Source organism: Ptychodera flava, chromosome 15, assembly GCF_041260155.1.
Source record: "Ptychodera flava strain L36383 chromosome 15, AS_Pfla_20210202, whole genome shotgun sequence".
Classification (NCBI taxonomy): Eukaryota; Metazoa; Hemichordata; class Enteropneusta; family Ptychoderidae; genus Ptychodera; species Ptychodera flava.
In genome coordinates this window covers 17,449,542-17,470,824 of record NC_091942.1, presented here as the reverse complement: position 1 = coordinate 17,470,824, position 21,283 = coordinate 17,449,542, and the positions used below count along the sequence as shown (strand labels likewise).

The following is a 21,283-nucleotide window of genomic DNA, read 5'->3' as shown; positions in this document are numbered from 1 at the left end:
CCAATGCAAAAATATGCAAATATCTGCAAACCGAACCATACTAACCACCTAGGGTATTTCTTGAAAGTGTTGAATTGCAATCAAAATTGAATGTAACACTTATCCAATAGTTTTTAAAAAATTAAACAAAGAGTGAAGCTGATTGTTCATTTATGGATTTGTCATCACACTAAAAAAATAGCCACTGAGAATTTGTGTAGGTTAAAAAAGCCCTTCAGTATGTACAAGACAGTGTGTATATTCTTCAACCCATACGGTTTCTCTCGACATATCCATCATTCTTAATTCACTTGATGAATAAGGTCACCAGCAGTGGATGGATTTTGCAAATTGCACTGAATGTTTAAAAGGGTTACTTTTGAAAGCCGTATTTAACAAGTGAACATAAATTTTATTGGCGAGAATGTTTCGGGATAGTTAAAATTGTTCTTCTGCAAAAACCAAACTCAAGTTATGATCAGCTAAATTTAGCCTGAACAGAATGTACACCTACATCCTTACAAACAGTTTGATTTTAAAACATACAATCTCATGTGTGTTAATATGTGAATGCATCAACTTTCACGTGAAATATGAAAAATTTTGCAGTAAGTAAAAAATAACAGAAGACCAGAACAATGGAAGACCAGAAGACACCAACTTTCAGATAGGGCAGTGAGTTCATTTGCCCTCACTGTATAAAACATTTATAAATAGCAACATACTATAAACTGCTTTCATAAACATTACCTCATTGATGATCTGGTTTTGAAAAAATATACTAGATTTGTAAGCAATCTGTATTTCTTGAATAATTTCTCATGCATTCATTCCAATTGCTCAGTGGAAATTGTCAGACTCAGTACTCATGCGTAACCGAAAGCCTATACATATTAGCTTGGCCGGAGAAGATGTACTGCACCTTAAAGCCCTAATAGCTACGGATTTTATGCAGTATTTTCATGATTTTATTTTCAAACCAAAGTCTGTTCGCGTAAATGTGCTAACTGAAGGACATGTACATAAGTATCAATCTAAAATGTCGTTTTGAATTTACGTGCCACTTTTGACACTAATGACAGCGTTATACACTTTTTCAGTCTTTAATGGGTCTTACTCAAAGAAAATTGTCGGAAAACTGAGGATATTTTGAGATCAGTTTATTATACTCGCAGCTATTGGGTCTTTAAATCAGAATATAAGTTTCATACTTGTAAACTACTGAAGCATGAACCAAACTGGCAGGTCTGATGTCGATGTTAGAATGTATTCAAGGATATGGGGTAACACTTCTTGTTGGAATAAATCTTGTGAAACATTGAAAAGCAATTACCCAAACCCAATAGACTGTATAGTACGATGTACTACAGACTTGCAACTGATAGACTGTTGGAAAAAATAACATGCACTTGTACAGGCCTAGCACAACAGCAAGCAGATCAACAAGACTTTTTAAAGGATACTGTAATGGTGTTTTTGTTAGGGATGGTACCTTGGTAAACGTAACCTGGGTTGCCCAGTCATTTTACAGGGACCCTAGCTGAGAATATCAATGCAATCCTATCAGGGGACAAGAGAAATGTTACCAAGGTTCTCAAACCATTTACCCATATGTACCAAAACTTGGCAAAAACAAGTTGCTTTAACGTTGTGCAAACATTATTCAAGCAGCAAGTCATCACAGAATCCTTTCTGCTGAAACTCAATGAGAGACCATGATGCATGAATACGTTATACAATATAAAAACCACCAGTCTTTTGTCAAGGGACCAGGAAATAAAATGTATTTTCTAACTTCCGTGAATTCGTTGATCATGCATCACTATACTTGGTAAGCAGATGGTTGCACTGAGTCAAGACAAATGTCACAAAAACACTCCAATTTCAGAAAGACGTAGCCATGTATTAAAAAAATAATATTTCTCATGGAGAGTTAAATATGAAAATTTGGAATGCCTCGTTGCAAAAATTCAAATCTGGGTGATCCTAAAGTATGTTGATGACTGATTTGCAACATTTGCTATCAAGCACAAAGCCAATATAATTTCACAGTGTTGATATGATGCACTGATTTCTGGACAGAGAGACTTATAAGAAAATAACTGTCTGGAGATCTATATATGCACGTTTGTTGTGATAATATAACATAGATGGCATAATATTACCAAGTACTGTGTCATCGAAGCAAACTCTGACAGCTATACCGGTAGTCTACTGAAAGGTAAATATTCTCTCGATTATCATTATAGTTGCATACCAGTGGAGCTTTTTTATCTCACATAATCCATATAAACTTGGTGTAATGTATACAGACAAGAATTAACAAAAGTGACTTTATTTCAGAAAGAAAATATCGAGCTGAATCTATGTGCAGACAACAAATAACCGTCTCTTTTTCGGAAAGAAAATATTAAGCTCAATCCTTTGTTGTTCAGTGTTATTTTCACTGTTATTGAGAAACACCGAATGTAGCATATATGACCTATTTCCTCAGAATTTGGGTTGACAGTTTTGTGCAATACCACCTGTTGATTCACAGCAATGGAATGAACACTGATACTCCTGCAAACAGCGTATTCATTTCAAAGTTGTGCTGAGCATCATTTCATGTTGAAACCTGTCAATAAGCCCAATATGGTTTGTTGTAGAAACAAGGCTACAATGTTAGTAAACAACGCATGGATGTCATGGCTTTTAGGCTGACGTCATGCAATCGAAATATATTTGAATGTTTTTGATACTAGTTTAATTAGTACAAGTCTTTTGAAAAGAAACAATAAAATTAACTTACTAGTATGTTTTTGTAGCCACTTCAATACAGAGGATGTAGTTTAAAGAGTTTCTACTTGTTGCCGGTCTTTAAATAGGTTGACACAAACAACATTGGATTTTGGATAGTGCACCACATTTTATGATAATAGTGGGATTAAATTGTCATTGATGGTGAATTGATTGCAGCCACTGTTATGCAATCTGACCAGGTACAGTTTCCATTTGTCGTCATGTCTCATTATGATGTACATGAAATTTTAATGACATGTGGCTGCAGTTTTCTAAAGACATCAGAAAAACATCGACCACCTGTGTAATGTTTGTCTCTCATGCTAGACCTCGAACCTGAGTCAGCGCTTGATCGGTGTACAAAGAGCGCCACATGCGGCCAAACCGCAAGTAACCGCAGCGCCCCATGGTTATTCCGGCGCAGATGCCGGTTTGAGGTCTGATACTTGAGACTAGTGTATCAAATGTGTCCTCTATATTCTTGACTTTGTCAATATAATCACATTCAAAAAAGGTGAAAAGTTACCCTTTTCATTTTTATCATGGTAACCAACATTGTAACATGTAAGACCTGGAGCTATCATCTGCCGCATCACTGCTGACAAATATTTTTTTACCACCCCCCCCCCCCCTCCACCAAGGTCATTTCTGGTCACCGCGCGCGCCATTTCAGAACCTGCGCATCATGCTTTTTTTAGGGGTAGGGGTTGATTACAGCTATCCTTGATATCCCTGTTTGCAAGTCCAAAAATGTTAAAAAGAAAACGGAAGTGTTATGCAGCAAGTGATAAAAGACAATAACTGTTGCATCAATTGTGCTAAACCAGCATTGTCTGGATAAAAAAAGAAGGTAAGGGAAAAAAAAAGAAAACCGCATCACCGCATCACTTTTGCCGAATGTCAAGCACTAGAAACAATTTTTTTTTTGGCCTTTAGTAAATGTCAGAACAATTCAATCGGTGGAACCAGTGTTATCAATTATAGATTGGTGAAGCCATATACAGAACAAGTGACCTAGTGGCCAATAGAACACAACTGTGTTATGAAGAGAATAACTATTTGTGACACGTAGTTGATGAAGGTGGAAATCTTTGACAGCTCACTTCAGGACAGCCTGACCGAAAATGACAAAGTGGCCTCCAAAATACATAATTGAAGATTTCATTGTAATTTGAACACATCACATTAAGATAATCACTAGAAACATGTCTACCAAATATCAAGAAACAAACTTTTTGACCAAAAATTGCCCCAGAAATACAAAATTACAGATTTCATTACAATTTCAATATATCACGTTTTGATCATCCCTACAAACCTGTATACCAAATATCAAAGCTATATCAGATAAGCAGTTTTTGAGAAAAAAAAATTGACCAAACACTGCAAAAATTGCCCCCAAAATACACAATAATTGCAGATTTCATCATAATTTGGATATATCACATTTTGATAATCCCTATGAACCTGTATACCAAACAAGCTGTCAGAGAAGCAGTGAAAAAAATTTCTGTCCAAAAACGTTAAAAATTGCCTTAAAATACAAATTTGCATATTTCACCACAATTTGAACAAATCTGATGAAGGTCATCCTTGAGGACCTGTACTCTATATATTAAAGGAATTGGTCCAGCTGTTTTGAAGAAGCTTTGAATGTAAAAAGTTGACAGATGTTGGACACCGAAAGACTCCACCCATCCACCTACATGTATCAGATACGCTCCATGTTGCTGACAGCTGAGCCGAAGATGAAGGCTTTGATATACAACTATCTAGGCATCTGTGTGGGTACTATTGAAGATAAAACAATCCTCCTGGTAATAATTTGCCTGTCCCTGGTTGCCTTTTATAATGGTTGATAAAATATATAATGAAGGATAGCAATGAAGGGAACATGTATGGCTTGGATTCATGTAGGTGAAATGGTCAATAAAATATACACTGTAGGATAGCACTGAAGGGAACTGTAACAGGGATTCATGTAGATGAAATAGTCAATAAAATATATGCACTGTAGGATAGCACTGAATGGTTATACAGCTGGGATATATGTAGGTCCCATCTTCTTAAAGCTTGCATTACAGTAATACAAGTGAAACTGTAAATACTGGTACGAACAGTCCCTCTAATATGTACTGTAAATCAAATTGTAACTTTTACAAAATATCTTCCTACATAAAGAATTATAGTATTTCTTTCAAGCTTTACATTTAAGTACTTGTTAACTGTCACATTTAAGTATGTAATTGAAACATCTTTACTTTGACAAATGAATAATTGCATTCTGTTTCCATTTAATACCCATTATATAAGCGTTCCCCTATATATCACCAACAAATTTTATTGATTTTTACCCTGTTAACAAGTCTGGGCATTGTATTTGGGTTACAGATTCCAAACATTTTACTGCACACTGTTGGGGATCCTGACAACAACACGTAAATTACAGCTTATAAATTCAACAGCTCTTATTGGCCAATGTCTAAAATGGAGGAAATGTTGTATGATGCACTTTCATTTATGTCACCAACAGTCCTATGATAACATATGTATATATACATGTGGAAGCACTTGGTAATAAAATTGCACCACTTCATTTTCGTAAATGGAAAAAATTGGTTAGATGCATTGGAATGTATAATTGCATGCATCATACGCAGATCAAAGATCAAGAGCAGTTGAGGTCAATTGACCTCAGGGTCACAATTGGTATTTGCAATCAAATTGAAGCCAAGTGGAATAACAAAGGCGCTTGCCACCTATAATGAATTGTACAGTTGATGCACAGTTTAAAGCTCTTTTAGCTGAAACTTTTGATGTGTTTTCTACTAGCATGTTTGTTCTGTCTGTAAAATACACTTTTTCATTCTGCTCCAAAAAATCATGTTGAAATGTCTAGTGCTCAAATTTCCATACAGCAGCATGCAACTAATATCACGTGCCATTATTGACCACGAAAAATTTTGGTTGACTATGATTCATAACAAAATTTGATATTTATTGTTCAAAATGTCCTGTTTCCTATTATACTTTACAAGCACGCTTTACGGAGAAGATTTAAAAAATGTATTTTAAACAATGTGATTAATGAAAAAGTCATCAAAGGTAGAGCTAACGTCCCTGTAGTATTGCTGCACTGCAGTGGCTGTTATACATCATATGGTACCACTCTTTGGATGTAGGCATGGTAACCAAAGATATGCCACCATTTATATACACTCAGAGAGGCAACTTAAATGTTACTGAAATCGTCAAATCAAAATGTACCATTAGCAAGATTGGCAAATAGAGATAAGCTTATCTGTGCATCTGAAAATTGTATGAAAGCTTCTTCTTTGAGATTACAGTCAGCACTGAAGCACATGTCAACTAACACAATACATTCAATACCCTACATCTGTTTTCCTCTAAACTAAGGAGACGTACTTGGCTAAGACTGTGAAACATTGTTGAAAAAAAAATTGTGTAGAGAAATTTTGTCTGTTTTAACAGTTTTATCACCAAATGACTAATCTTACTTGGACAATTATGTCACCTAATGTCAAAGGCAACCTTAAGCAAATCAATGGTTTGAATAAATATTTATATAATTCCAGACGTACTATGGCTAGAAAGCCTGATACTTCTGACCGATGGAATTTGGTACCTATGTGTAATGAACAGCTCAAAAATTAATTTTCTTGTTTGGTCACTGAGAACATAGTTTGAATTTTTAATGTTGAAGAGCCTGTCTTACTGTACAAAATGTTCACATTATACATTTTGTATGATGAGGAAGTCTATTATGTCAGCTATGGGATGATTTTAAGATAATACGGCAGAATTATTTTTGGATGGTGACTCTAGATTGTTCAGAATTAAAGCGGAAATGCAAATCCACTTTTAAACTATGGACACATGATGACATAAATGTGAAACCAATATTTACGAGACAGCCAATGGGTGTGGTGGCACCACTGTACTGCTACAACAACTCCTGTGGACATAGACGAGACGTTTGGTCGCAATGGTTCTAAATATAAGATGTGATAATAATCTGAACGCAAATAACGTTATCATTTTACATATTTGCCTTCCACCATATTGAAGTGTAACACCGTTAAATCTGTTTGCAAAGAGCTATACCCTTCGGAACCGTTACTTAGCAACACAGGTAAAAACTGCATCACATTTTAATAAGAGCAATTATATTTCCCAGAGCAAAAGTGCGAAGAAAATTTATGTTGGATATAATAATATATATAAGACATAATCAGAGAATACTGAAGGAGTAAAGAGTAAAATAAGGTTTCAGAAATGTAAAGTGCAACATTTATCTCACCTTGGATTTTCACTTTTTTCTCTCTCTTTTTACTCAAAATATTGAAAGGTAAAATCCCAAATATATTTGACTGTTTATTGTTGTAACATCAGGGTAATTGTACAGCTTATAATCACATAATCCTACAATTTATTTGTTGTTCTTGAACACACCAGGTATATGACAGTTGGTGTATTCATAGCTGTTGATTCGGAACATTTCATTCTGCTCAATGACAAAGGTATAAAAATGTCAAAACACAGTGACAGTAATGATCCACTCTTCAACTGGTTCTGAAATCATATTTCATTTCTGATATTCTTACTCACCTGTAGCTAAAATTTCAATCAACACATTTCTGTAGGCTTTTCTTATGGTGTTTGTGAGATATATAGTATGGTGGTGTTTTGAAGTGTTTATCACACATTTAAAAGTATAACTTACTGTCATGGTGTTAAAATGCATTAGTTGTTTCAAAAATTAAACCACATTTTTACAGCAGATTTATGGGCTCTGAGCCATTATTATTATTAAAAAAATTTCAGTCCTATGAAGGCTGTTTTCATATATGAAACAAAGCTATGAATTATTTACAGCAGGAAGCCATTCATATTCCAAATCAACAGCACATCAAATTTTGATAACAGCACCAAATGTAAATGAAAAATATCAGATCTACTATCAATCATGCCACATGTAAAAGTTAAATAACGAGAACAATTTTACAGTTATTTTATGATTTATGCAGAAGTCATATTGTTGCAACGGGTCCACATTGTGTTGCATGAAAGAGAAGTGTTTTCAACTACGTGTCAAATTTTTTCAATCTCCGGTAAATTTGTTATTCAGACGTCTATTTTGAGCATGTGTTATCTAATCAAAGAAACTTTGAAAAATTTCTCTTTCGGTACTTCCTGGTACATGCATGTTGAACTTGTATGTACAATTTAATTCACATGATAAAGCAATGTTGATTGCATTGTGTTAACTCTCATTTGTTCTTTCACTTTCAGCATTCCAACTTTCCTCACTGCTGCACATTACACAAAGAATTTCATTTCAATTTACAATCTTGATTACATGGTGCTGGTAGTAGTAACGGTGCAAACTTGAGGTTGAGGAAGACGGAATGCTGTGCAGTACCAAGGGTCCTGGTAGCTTGTCTTAAAGTATGATTGCAGGCTGGAGTCCACCAAAATGATGGATTATATATACTGGTAACTGTCCCACCTGGACTGCCACAAATTTTAATGCGGGTTTGAGTCCAGCGAAATGATGGTTACTGGTAATTATCCAACCAGGACTGCCTGCAGGTTTGAGTCCACCAAAACCATGGATACTGGCAATTGTCCAACCACAATTGTAAACTGGAGTCCACCAAAATGATGTGTAATGGTAATTGTCCAACGAGGATTGCAGGTTGGAATCCACCAAGAGTAAACAGCTTCATGCATGACATTGAAAACGACCGAATTGTACTACAGTTTGGCTTAAGTGTAAAATTATGATATTTAACTCATTGTGTTTACATTTTTTTCTCAAACCATTATATTCTGTTATCTGATCTATCCTGAGTGCTTGAGACCGATGGGAAACATTAATTTGATAACATCAATGAAGACGTTTTGATCTTCAAGATAGCAGATTCCAATAATGCACACAGGTTTATATCAGTGGCAAAATCAAAACAAATTACAGAAGCACTCTTCATCAGTTAAAGGAATAGAAAAACATCATGTTGGCAGGGAAACACAAAGGTATTCGATTGAATTGATGACAAACAAAATGTTAGGGAGATATTTTTTCTACTGTTCATGCATATGAAACAGTTGACTTGTATAATAATATGTTAAAACTACAAAAACAAGAATGTCTTGAAATTCTATGATGAGCCCTTTTTACCATCCAAAAACAGTACACAAATATCATGTGGGATTTTATGGAAAATAATGATTATATTCACAAGTACTCTGGAAAGTCTTGTGTGGCCAATGGAGCCAACAAACCGGTATACCGCTACTGACGCACAAGGCTTTCCTTTGACGCAAGTATGTTTTTCATAATGTATGTATTCATTTTGGATATCCTAATGCTATCTGTGCTCAAATTCACACAAAATCTTTCATCAAATTTAAGGCAATACTGAAGGATTTAACCTGCTCAACAACACTTATAACCCGCACTGTGTGTTATCCTCAAAAACACAGATTTTGTAGTTCTATTTTGAGCACATAAATTAAGGGCTTTCACAGAAAATACCCGTTCATGTCACTAAGCATGTATTTGGATGGTTTATCAGCATAAATTAAGATGGCAGTGAAAATTAAAGACCAACTCAAAAAAAAAATTTCCACCTTAAATTGAACAGATTTATATCAATGAAATACACAGAATTTCCAAAAAATCCTGGTTTATGTATGTTTTTAAAGGCAGTATCCTTCAGTTTTACCTTAAAAAGGGAAGGCGATTATGTTTCAGCTTGCAACCAGGTATACGCAATCTGAACTGTTGGTTTAATGCATTCTCCCTGACCAGTGAGTGACACACCTCCTTCACATTAACCTGCTTGTCATTCAACCTCCCTACTTTTTTTATACTCCCATCACAGTACATTCTTATCAATGTAATTACGATGACATGGGATATGACCCCAGTGCAAGTGTGGACCGTTACCTAGGAATCACCAAAAGCATTCATTGTCCGCAAACATGCTTCAAATCGACTCAGCGTTCTTTACATCCCGCAGTGACCTTTGAGGTCAACAGATTTCAGTCCTCTTCAATGTTAAATTAGGGTGGCCAAAGTTAAGCTAAAATGTTGCGACATTATACGCAACTCACGCACACTGAAAGTGAAATTTGATTTTCGTGAAATTTTAAACGCCATTTTTTCTGAAAATAAGTAGCTCAGTTACTAAAAAAATGGATATTTCCAATTAAAATCGATGTATGAGGCAGGTTTCATTAAAACACTGAAGAAAAAACGATAGAAAAATAGTGTTTTTCCTCTCCAAAAATGCCACTTTGTACTGACCGGCCACAGCGCTCGAGCGGTCGTCGCTCATGGCACGCACTTCTGAATCCAGTCAATACCTATTTCGCAACGGAACTGCTTTCGGGCCCTGTGCACGCTGTCATAGAACTGTGAAACTTGGCCAGGAAGTGGCAGACCATCCCATTTACATGTAGTGGTGAGTTTTTGTTATATTCTGGGAATTTTAGCCAGCAAACACGAGGTAAACTGAGTACGGTAAATTCGGTGTAGATTTTTCCCATTTAGATACATATTTTTGCCATAAAACTTGTAGCATGCTCTTTTTAAACATCATTCCAACATTTCTGTGAAATATGACGAAAATCTGTCCACGAGCACAAGTACGAATCATAAAAACAAAATCGTGTTCATTCATAGACCTCAGTACAGTGTGACTCAAGATGGCGGCGGAAGGCAGTCACACTGACACACCATTGACAGCCTGCCTGAGGCTGAAGTTAGGGACAGCTATTTCTTACAATTTCATGGCTGGAAAAGAACTGCATTAAAAGACAATTGGCAGTTTAAATTGATTTGTTAGAATTGCGTGTTATTAAATAACAGTGTGACAAAATTTCATTGTATTGCGAGCTCTAGTTTTTAAGTTATGTGAATTCAAAATTCATAAAAACATAAAAATCCATCCATTTTTCGATGGTACGGTGCCGCCGCAATTTTGACTAAGTCAGACAAAACATTTTCAATTTCCAACACTCACAGTTTCAAAATCCAAGACTGTGCATCAGTCAAATCTTGATTTTTCCGTAATATTGGGTAAATCTGTGCACAAGACACATAGTTTAATGATTCCATGTGAAGTAAATAAAAAATTAAGGGTTGCCAAACTTGAAGGAATCGGCATTCATTGAAATAATTTTAAAATTTGCCGAAAATTGTCCGCGAAAAAATGGCATTCTTATTGCTTTAAAAATTCATAACTTTTGATTGGATACAGCTATTTGCATAATTTTTTTTTTAATTTTTCTTCGTTTACCCCATTCTTACTAAAAATCAATTTCAATTGTGTGTATAAACAAGAGAAAAAAATGGCTTGGCCACCCTAGTTAAATGATACCGGTAATCTGGTTGCTTTATATTAGCAAATTTCACACGTTACCACTGTTGCATTAAATCCACAGTACAGGTTGGCAATAACATTTTGAAACTGGAGATTTTTGCTGTGTCCAAACTCTACTCATTCCCCATGCTTCATTGCTCTCACTCATACACCATACAATCAGCTTCAATGTTGGTAATAACTGTTCAAGCTACAGGGGGGCACACCTGAGCTTTAATTCCCACAAAGTGAAAAGCTATTGAATCTCGGTTCCCCTAGGTTGTATTACATCTCTGCAAATGTGGCACGTACTTCACATTTACCTTTGAAGCATTTCTCCAAATGCTATTCTTATGACAAACAATCAAATGAAAATCAAAAAGGCAAATTTTTGACAAATGTATGAAATTTCTGTTGTGAAAAATATTGATAGTAGTATTAAACTATTATGAAACTAGCTATATCTGTCCACATTTCTCATCTTAACAGTATATGTCCACCCAATTTCATTGCCTAAATGAGCCAATGTGCAAAACACTTCGGTTTGTTTTCAGAGAAACTCCCTCAACTTGAATCTTTTCTTTCAATTCTTTCAAGACAACTCCCTGCATCAACCCTCAGTCTAAAGCTCAATAGCCCTACCACAAACATAGCCAACAGTTTGTTTACTTGAAACAAATAAATTCATCATTATTATATTATGCTGGATTCAAAAGCAATGATAACAGCAATTGTTTGCTATGCTACCAGTTTCAGTATACAGTATGACAGATCCGCATTCATGCATTATCAGATATTATATCCTACCAGTATATTGATGGTGCAAATACTGCGATCTGATTGGTTGAGACGCGAAAAGAACTGTGGTATATTGGCGATACACCATGGCTGGCATACGCGCGTGCTCTCAGCTTGAGCAAAAATCCGTTTATGACATTCTATGCTAGAATTTCAATATATTGTTATGATATAGTAGCAATAAATCACACCCAGCGACGGTATACCACTTGATTTTGACTATTTCACTTCATATATGCATTCGCTATCGCTCTTGCATATATGTCGTGAACTGGCCAAAATCTCGTGGTATACCATCGCTGGGTGTGCTTTATTGCTTAATTATTTCACTATCACATCCAATAGTTCGTTTTGAACTTTTTAATGATATTCTGACCCCATTTCCATTTCCTTTTTAATATTTAGAGGATTACAACCACTATTTCAATGCCATTTTGCTTGATGATGAGGATTTTCCTATTTACAAAACTTAAGGTAACAATTAGGTGAATGCTGAACAAATGCCATTTTAATTTTGAAAATTACTTTTTCATGATGAGCATACATTGTATTCTTCCTGTAAATGTTAATGTATTTACCAAAAGGTTGGTCAATGACTTCATTAAAGCATATTAATTTTCATGAAGCTATGTATACTACGTAAAAAGAGTTTTCGCTCATGGGAATGGGAAAAGAATTTTTAGTATATTGACATAGGTTTTGTTGATTTCAAGGCACACTCTAAGATACACTGCATACATTTTACCATAGAATATCCACTGGCATTTATAAATTACATTTGAAAAAAATACCAAGAAGTTAATGCTGTGTGGCTTTTTCAGGTTAATGTAAGTTTTATCCATGCAACATTTTAATGATTAAAATAACCAAACCATCCAAATGATTGGTTTACCTAGAAATTGCTTCTCTGAAATTTTGACGTAAATGCTTGATATCTTTATGTTTTTGTCATTATTTTTCCCGATACTGTAGATTGATTGCCTAAATCAAGGTGAGTTTACAGTCTCAGGTGTTTACAAGCGAGCAAACAGGAAGGCATTTCTAAAGCCAAATTACACAGGTTGTTCAACTGCAAAACGTGACCTGAAGAGAGATTAGCGCTGATCAATACCATTCACAGTGCTTTAGTCAGGGTTATTTGTTTCAGTAATGACCGTGAATGTCCTTTAGGATGACACTGGTCAGCCATAAAACAGAATACCAGTATGTTCACTGTAAAGCTTTGATGGTCATTACACTTTGGATGACTGGTTCACTTTGAACACAAACATATCAAGACTGACAAGAGAAAAATTTTCAAATTTGTCATAGGTTTTGAGCCTTAGCGTGAATATTACAACCAAGAACATTGCATTACGGTATTATTATACCTTTTCAACAACTTCATGAGTTTACCCATTGTAAAAATAATTCTGAAGGTCAGCGTTTAATCTGGTTTTGGTACAATGACAACGTTTTGAAAATCTTTCTTCTGAAAAAAATTAAAAATCCTGAAGATGTTGGCTGAGTTCAGATATGAAAAAATATTAGCATTCACATAGCTTAGGAGGGTGACATTTTGCGTGGGAACAGTGCACACGACCTTGAATTCACATTTAAAAAGTAAAGTTCAAGTTTACAAAAATATAAACAGCAAGGAATTGGTATTTCCTCGTAAAATTTCACATGCATATTAAAAGATCACAGATTTTGACACTAAATACTTTCATGTACAATACTTCCTGCTTGCACTTTTCCATGAAATTAATGGTTTACATATAATGCAGCGTAAATTCAAAGTACACAGAACTGATACATGACATTGACTAGCTTTATCTTGGAATGCTTACCTTCGATCTCTTTCAAAATTGTCTTGACACCCTGACAAAATCTTCTAAAACTAATTCTTCCTGTCTTCTGTGGGTCAAGGTGGTGCAAAATAGCATTAATTCTCTGTAAAAAAAAATTCAAAAGGCTTAGCCCTCAATGTCAAAAAGTTCAACTTAAGTGTTGCCTTTTGTATGAATTGTGATATTAGTTTGAGCACAAATACCTCCCTAAAAATGCTCTTGAACCAGTTGCTGTAACTCAGCAAACTTTATTGCTCTGAGTTTCATGTCAGTATCTTACAACTTAAATTTTTTTATTCAGATTATACTGGTAGCACTTTTGTATCAAATTACCGGTACTTCTGAAAAATATTAGTTTTTATACAACTGTACCAGTAGGCACCTGCTTTTTTAAACTGTTGTATCAATGGCAGGCTTATTACATTGAATTGTGTCCATTGTGGCCAAGCACTGGGAATTCGAAGAATTTGCTTCCAGCATTCAGTATTGGTCCTTCTTGTTCTATCTTACTTGAAACCCTCAGAATTTTAACTAAACCAAAATATTTAAAAGTGTTGAAAACTTATAACTCTCCTATTTTTAATAACTTCTCTAGCAATATGACATTATTTTTTTCTGTATATATTATCCACAAATATTAATTAATCTTACACAATTACATTTACTACATGCAAAAGCATTGAATTGGTAGCATCTTTATAATTAAAAATTAATTCAACAGGTTTTCAGTCAGTGCCATCTTATACAAAATAGTATCTTTTGAGACAGAAAAAATATTGTCAGTCAAACGTCTTTTGAGAGAGAAAGAAAAGTGTCTGTTACACGTTCTTGACAAGACAGAAGAAATGATGACTAAATTTTTGAAAATGTTTATATTTCACAAAGTTACTTCACTGAATGCCTGGTCAATGCAAGGGATGATGCCTCAGGTGCGGTAGGATTTGGAAGGAAATACTAAATTATGTTGAAAATGACAACTGGAATATTGCAACACAAATGTATTTGACGTATTTGAAAAAATTAGTAGGACAAGGAGCCGTGATTCTACCTGGCCAAAAGGGAAAATTTTAAGAGAGGTTTGGGTCAGGGAAGAACTAACAGTGAAATATTCTACAGATAATTACACAGGGGTCTTTATCAAATTACACTATTTCCTGAGAATGATGATGTCTGCATACAATCTGCAATTGACTTGGCCCAGGTCCAGGTTCTGGTCCATAGAATTGTGAGACTCCTGTTGCATATGATAATTTTGACTGCGTTTGTAGTTTACTTCATTCTATTGAGAGGTTTCTAGATATTCTAGGGTGTTGGTAAATGTAGAGTTCCATTTGGTGTGACTGGCAATGGCAGCTGTTGATATACTATATACATGCATGGATTCAGTCTAAAATTACGAAAAGAAATTGGGGAACTCTCTCATACTTTACTATACTGAGAATTTGTGCTTCAAAAATCATGGGAGAAAATGGACTGAAGAGAGCCATGGAAGGTGTTATGAATTTTTCGAAGCAAAATTAAGTCATCAATTCACAGCAATTGTAGACACTTTCTGAACTCTGCACTGACAAGCGAGTAGACAATAGTGCTTTAAAATCAGCATCCGCATCGGACACAGGCAGTCTCGCTTCTATTGTCTATACCCAGAACAATAGACTGTTGGTCACACTTTTAACGGTTTTTGTTAAGCCGGTATCTTTTGTGCCACTTTTAAATTACTTTGCGCAAAGTTCTTTTGTACTATGTAAACAAGGCAACGTTGACAGTGAACTACCACATCAGGTTGTCGGACGGGCTTCCAAAAATCCTCCGACACGCGACAAAGTGCATGAGTAAGTCGGAAAATATTTCAGAAAACACCACCCACAAAAACACCGAGCTGGTTCCGGTTTTGACAATATAACAACACACGTGCCTGAACTTTAAAGTACGTTTGTAAACACAACGGTGCACTGAGAGAGAGAGCGGTGTTCGCCTCCTCATGTTTCACTACTGCACTGGCAAACCACGCTTCAGCGTTGTTCTATGTTCGCGTAGTTCGAACACAGTCGACTTCATACAAAACATGCACAAAATTCGAACAGAATTTAGACTTCACATTCACCTAGCCTACCGAAGCGTAACTCCGTCGCCTTATGAAACAATCTCGGATGGGGATAGCAAACATGTATCCTTTCCCTTTCATTGCGTCGATGTGTGTGTTTTCTTTTCCGTAGGAAATGTGGACCAAGGCGGTTTTTTGAACTAACCGTAATGTAAGTCCTCTTCTTTGTAAAACTGTAATACTTTCTTAAATAATTCGGTGGTAATAATGGGCAATTAATTTGGTCTGAACACAACTGATGACCTATCCGGATACATACTGTCCTTGTACAACCCCGTCATCAATAGAAGTATCATCATTATTCCACACCATCCATTCAAAATATCGAAATCTAACCTTGTACAAGTTGTAGTTGTATTCACTTTCTACGTTGAATAAAACAATGGACGATAACTGCAGCTTCATATTTTTTTTTGTTGAACAACGTCTTGGTGAACCGCTGTTATATAAAATGGGCTGAAACACAGGCTATCAGGTGAAGATGCATATTAACGTGAAAAAAATATTTTCATCTCCGACCTCTGTTCTTACCTCTTTCTTTGCGTATGTAACGTTGAAATATTGCTGTGCGATATTTACGAAGTGTTCGCTGCTAATGAAACCACGCTTTGCCTCATCAAAAGCTTCGAATGCAATTTTCAATTGTCGGTCGAGGTCAGGATCTGTCTCCATTGCTCGAAAAGTTGGTTTTGTGGCCTCGAAATCATCTGGACGGTGCGAAAGTCGTGTGTAGAACAGGAGGTCTCAAATCACTGCGTCGCCTGTTCTCGCCATTTTGATCTGATGAGACGGATAACGATTTATAGCGATGACCATATATACATCCGCCAAACAAATAGTTCATTTTATCACTGCTTCTTAGGGTACATTTGCTGCAAACACGTTTAGAACATTTGCTTAAAAATAAATAAATATCTTTTGAGAACAGTTGCTTATGAAAAAGGAGGAAGAACGATATTAATTGAGCGAATAAGCTTATGCGGATGAATTCGTGGGCGATGAGATGACATCATCGACATAGAACTACTTTTGGAGCAGACGAGCGAGTGCGTCCTGTTGTTGTTGACTACACATTCATAAGCAAATAGTGGTGATTTATTATCGGTGTACGTTTACGACAGAGCGACGTCATCGCTCGAATGGCAACTTGTACTCTTTTACAGTCAGTACAGCGGGACACACATATCCCCTTCCCGATGAGCCAGCAGTTATTCCACGAACACCTGTATTTCTCCCCCGCGATTTCTCCTAAAAATACTCACTTGACATAGAAAGCTTTACCAACGCTACGCAAATAGCCCCGGGCATACATCTTTAGCTTGTCGCGCTATAGCCTGTGAGATAGCAGCCACCAAGTTTGAATAGGCTCATCATAGGCCTAGGCAGTCGTCCGCATTACATTAGACATTTATCTCACAATATTTATCTTAATTATGATTAGGCCTATTGTGCCAATCGATAGGCCCCTGTATAAGCTTTAGTTCTAACTTTTTCTTACATATTTATTCACTCAACGTACCGACATATACATGATATAGGCCTATATGGCAAATAAGCTTATATGGTACATGAAATCATGTTGCTGGCGAAAGCGTTAGCGAAACTGATAGCAGTGGCTTACGGGCTCCAGGATGTTCCTTCATATCCTTTTTGTCGGCATATTTTTATGGTTTTTCTTTTATTTCAGTTGACTGTCTCATTAAATATTTAAGTTATTTAAGAGGGAACACTTACATCTAGACTAAGCATTTGAAGGATATTTATTACTGCGAGGAAAATTACTCAAATTTCGATGATAATTCGGCCCAGTGTGTAAATTTATCTGTTTTTCCGCAAATACCCAAAACTAACTTATTCTAAGTGCAAATAAAATCGAGAAAAATTAATTCACTCTTACGATCTCAATTAAATGTACATCGGTCATTGTTACATGTAACCTTTCAACCCACACAAAAAAGTCACCAGCACCAACAATAATGGCCTAGGCCTACCATGAAATTGTTCGCTTCAAAATATATATAATCACCCGCAGTGTTTGCGGGTAGGCCTATAGTTAATTACATCACACTTCATATTTTTCTTACGGGAGGCAAAGAACAAAGTAGGCCTACATGCTGGCTGCCAACGAGACAAATATGCATGCTAGATCAACGTCTCAGCCGTTTCCAACTGCCGCGATATGGGGTGAGAACACACTACATGTAAATCATGAACTTTAATTTCCTGACTTGGAGATTTAATAGAGCGTAATGTGTGGTATAGGTTAGGTCTATAGATGCAAACGTTTGAATGTTGACAATGTTGAGGGGTTCGATCTGGGGATCAACATCCGTTAATCGATCGACCATCGTCGAAGATATTTTCGATCAAGGCAATAAGTAGGCCTGCCATTAAATTTCGGATAAACTTCCAAAAGGAGAAAATATCGATGCTAGCATGCATGCTACTGTTTTGATGGTGAGAAAGTATACGCCCAACAAAGAGGTGACGTGATTCCTATGACCTTCAGTTTCATTGTAAAAAGGGGGAAATTGAAAGAGTTCCCTTTTAAAAACTTTGTTGAACGATTGGTTTAAACATGTCGACAGTGTGCACATCCAGTGTTATGCATCACAGGGCCTACCGTGGGTTGCATTATCAAAACAGCTGAGACAGCATATCGCTTTGTTTGAGCAAAAGAAGTGGTTTACGTGTTGTATGCATGTTTGTACATCCAACGTCTGCTGTATCCAGTAACACTCAGCAAATATTTAAGATCGTCTCTGAATTTTAACTGATCAAAATGACCGTTACGATATTCAAGAAATAAAGGTGCACACTTCTCTATACTAGCTTGTTGATCTGCTCGGCTGAGTCGATTCCTGTCAAACCACGGACAACTCTCTCTCTTGGCCCCGCCTCACTCAGTAGACATTATATCACATCGGCCACGTCGTCAGCCGATATGCTCACCCACTGAAAAAGAAAATTCCACGCAGCATAAAAATTTTAACTGCATAGTTTTGTGGTTACGCGTTGCAGTGTAATGGAGAGCACAGCACGCTGAATCGATAATTACTTGGCGGCTAATTGCAGCTGAACTAATTAGCAATAAGGACGAAAAAGTAATTAATTGCAAATTAACAAACGCTTGTTGAATCCGGTGTTAATGTTTATGTTACCGAGTTTATTGATGAATAAAACAAACAAGCAAACAAACAAACAAATAAACAACAACAAAAAACCAGAAAAAATCCCCAAATAAAAATGTTGGCCGGGCCACCTTCCATCATCCCGTCGACAAGTGTCATGAATAAACAGGAACATGAACTTTATATTTACATACAATGCACATTGCATAACATATGATCATGTCTGGAGAAACCACAGTCCCTTCCACACACGGAAGAACTGATGGCAAAGATAACTACACAATTACGTTAGTATCTTAAAGAATGAATTGTTTGGTTTTTTTGGCTGATTCAGGGGGATGTCCTAAAGGATTCAAATTCTAGGCTCATTGTCGAATTCTCTGGCATGAATCAAGTAAAGACTGACAAAATCGTGCCGCTCTTCTGTAAGCTTTGAGTTGTGAAAAGCACGAATCTTTTGCAAAATTTTGTCTCCACGTTTCTTATATGAAATGAGAGCCTCATACCTAATTTTTCTCCTGTAACACCATAAATGTTTATCGGTGTGCAATACTGTAGACTGAAACGTGAATTTTAATTGTGCAATCGGAGTTCGTTAAGAAAACTACATGAGGTGCTGTTATCTCTGAGCAGTGTATTAAAAATTGCGCGCCGTGAAGTTACGCGGACAATTTTCTCATCTTACACTCACCGGGACGGTCTATGGTTTAGACGAAGAACTAAAATGAGAAACACAATAAAACTATGATATAAATACGCAAAGTAATGTTTTCAATTTACTTATCCATCACTACTATGTCTTAACTCTCAACTAAAATGGTAACTTACTCCTGGAAACTACTCAAGACAACGATGCGCTCGATTCATTTCAATAAAGCCTGTCTAAATTCTCTCATGTTCAAATGTAATCAATCAATTTTATGGTGTAGAACGGCACCCATTTTCCAAATGGGCCCACATATTTTAAATTTCAATAACTCGACATGCTCTTTTTCAAACCAGCTCACCGTTATATTTTTCACACTGAAGCAAAAAACAGATTTTACACTTCGGGGAGGGGATAAATCGCCAAAATAGACTACTGTAAGGATGCGTTCAAAAAATGGTGGGGGGGGGGGCTGGAGGAATCGATTGAAATTTTTTTTTTTCAGATCCCCCTCAATACCCTCAAAATTAAAATTTTCAAGTCCCCCCGTCTATATGATCAAAAATGTTCAAGCCCCTCTACAATTATCGTATAGCCACATATTTATTAGGAATGCACGCAGAGTAAAAATAAACTCGAACATATTGCATAGTTCTGCACGCAGATGTTCGACACTAGCTCTTATCAGCAGGTTGTAGAGCTATATAAATAGGGCAAGTTCTTAAATTTATTCATTTTAAATGCATCAATGGACTTTTTGAATTTATCAGTATAAGCTGACTTGAGTTTATCCAACTCTGGCCAGGTCAATGGCAGCAGCTGAAAAGCACACAAAATGTCAATCATGAGAGAGTATGCAAATTGTAAATTCCTGGCTACATTTTACCAAATTGTAAAGAACGTTAACTGAGCACAGTGACGACCTATCGAATTTTTTTTTCAAAAGTAGAAGACATATACAACTTAGATGCTACCGATACTCAAATGCTTTACAAAATTGACGGTACTGGAAGGTTAAAATATTCCATCAAATAAATGTTTTAATCTTAGAAATTTTGGGTGTAATAATGGCTAATTTGGTAAAAAATAAGTGATTCCATTTAGTCACATATTTTTTCATTTCAATTAGAGTATTTTAGTTCAAAGTTTTACTTTTGTGTACGATGAGATGTGAAAATTTCATTCACTGCATGAACTTGAAATGAATGTTTTTTTAGGATTTGAGAAAAACTGTTTTTTCATCTTATATTTGTATAAAATCAAGCATGATGACCCCATCTTTTTTCTCTAATGTTTGATTATTCTCATATGTCAGAATTCAAAAATCCATGGTAACTGTTAAGTCTTCTAGTCTTCTATGTGTTGCTCTCTGGCCTGATCTTGTGTACAAGTACGGTACATGTATGTTTCACTGTCAATTGAGTGTCCTATGACCCAAACTCTTCTTTAAACTACATCAGAGTCAGAGCTATCACTGTCACTGCCGGTATGCAGTGAGAGTGACACGTACTGCCCGTAGGCGGTAGCAGGGCAGTAGCTGTATTAACTTTGTATTTTGACAATATTTTTGTTCAGTTTATACGAGTGTGTTCTTGTTCTACTCCCTACAGCATGTTGAGCTGTCC

The 21,283-nt window shown here is 36.0% G+C and overlaps 1 protein-coding gene across 6 annotated transcripts in view; it reads right to left on the bottom strand.

Moving 5' to 3' along the window:
- LOC139151372 (rab11 family-interacting protein 4-like) overlaps positions 1 to 16,672 on the bottom strand; it is a 51,996-nt gene extending 35,324 nt beyond the window's left edge. For all 6 annotated transcript variants that reach the window (XM_070724124.1, XM_070724125.1, XM_070724127.1 and 3 more), the window contains exons 1-2: positions 16,413 to 16,672; positions 13,778 to 13,880 (exon numbers count right to left, since the gene is read on the bottom strand). In XM_070724124.1, coding sequence (XP_070580225.1) covers positions 13,778 to 13,880; positions 16,413 to 16,553 — 244 coding nt within the window. In that variant the 5' untranslated portion in view covers positions 16,554 to 16,672. The remainder of the gene's footprint in view (positions 1 to 13,777; positions 13,881 to 16,412) is intronic.
- Between the last annotated feature and the right edge of the window lie 4,611 nt (positions 16,673 to 21,283).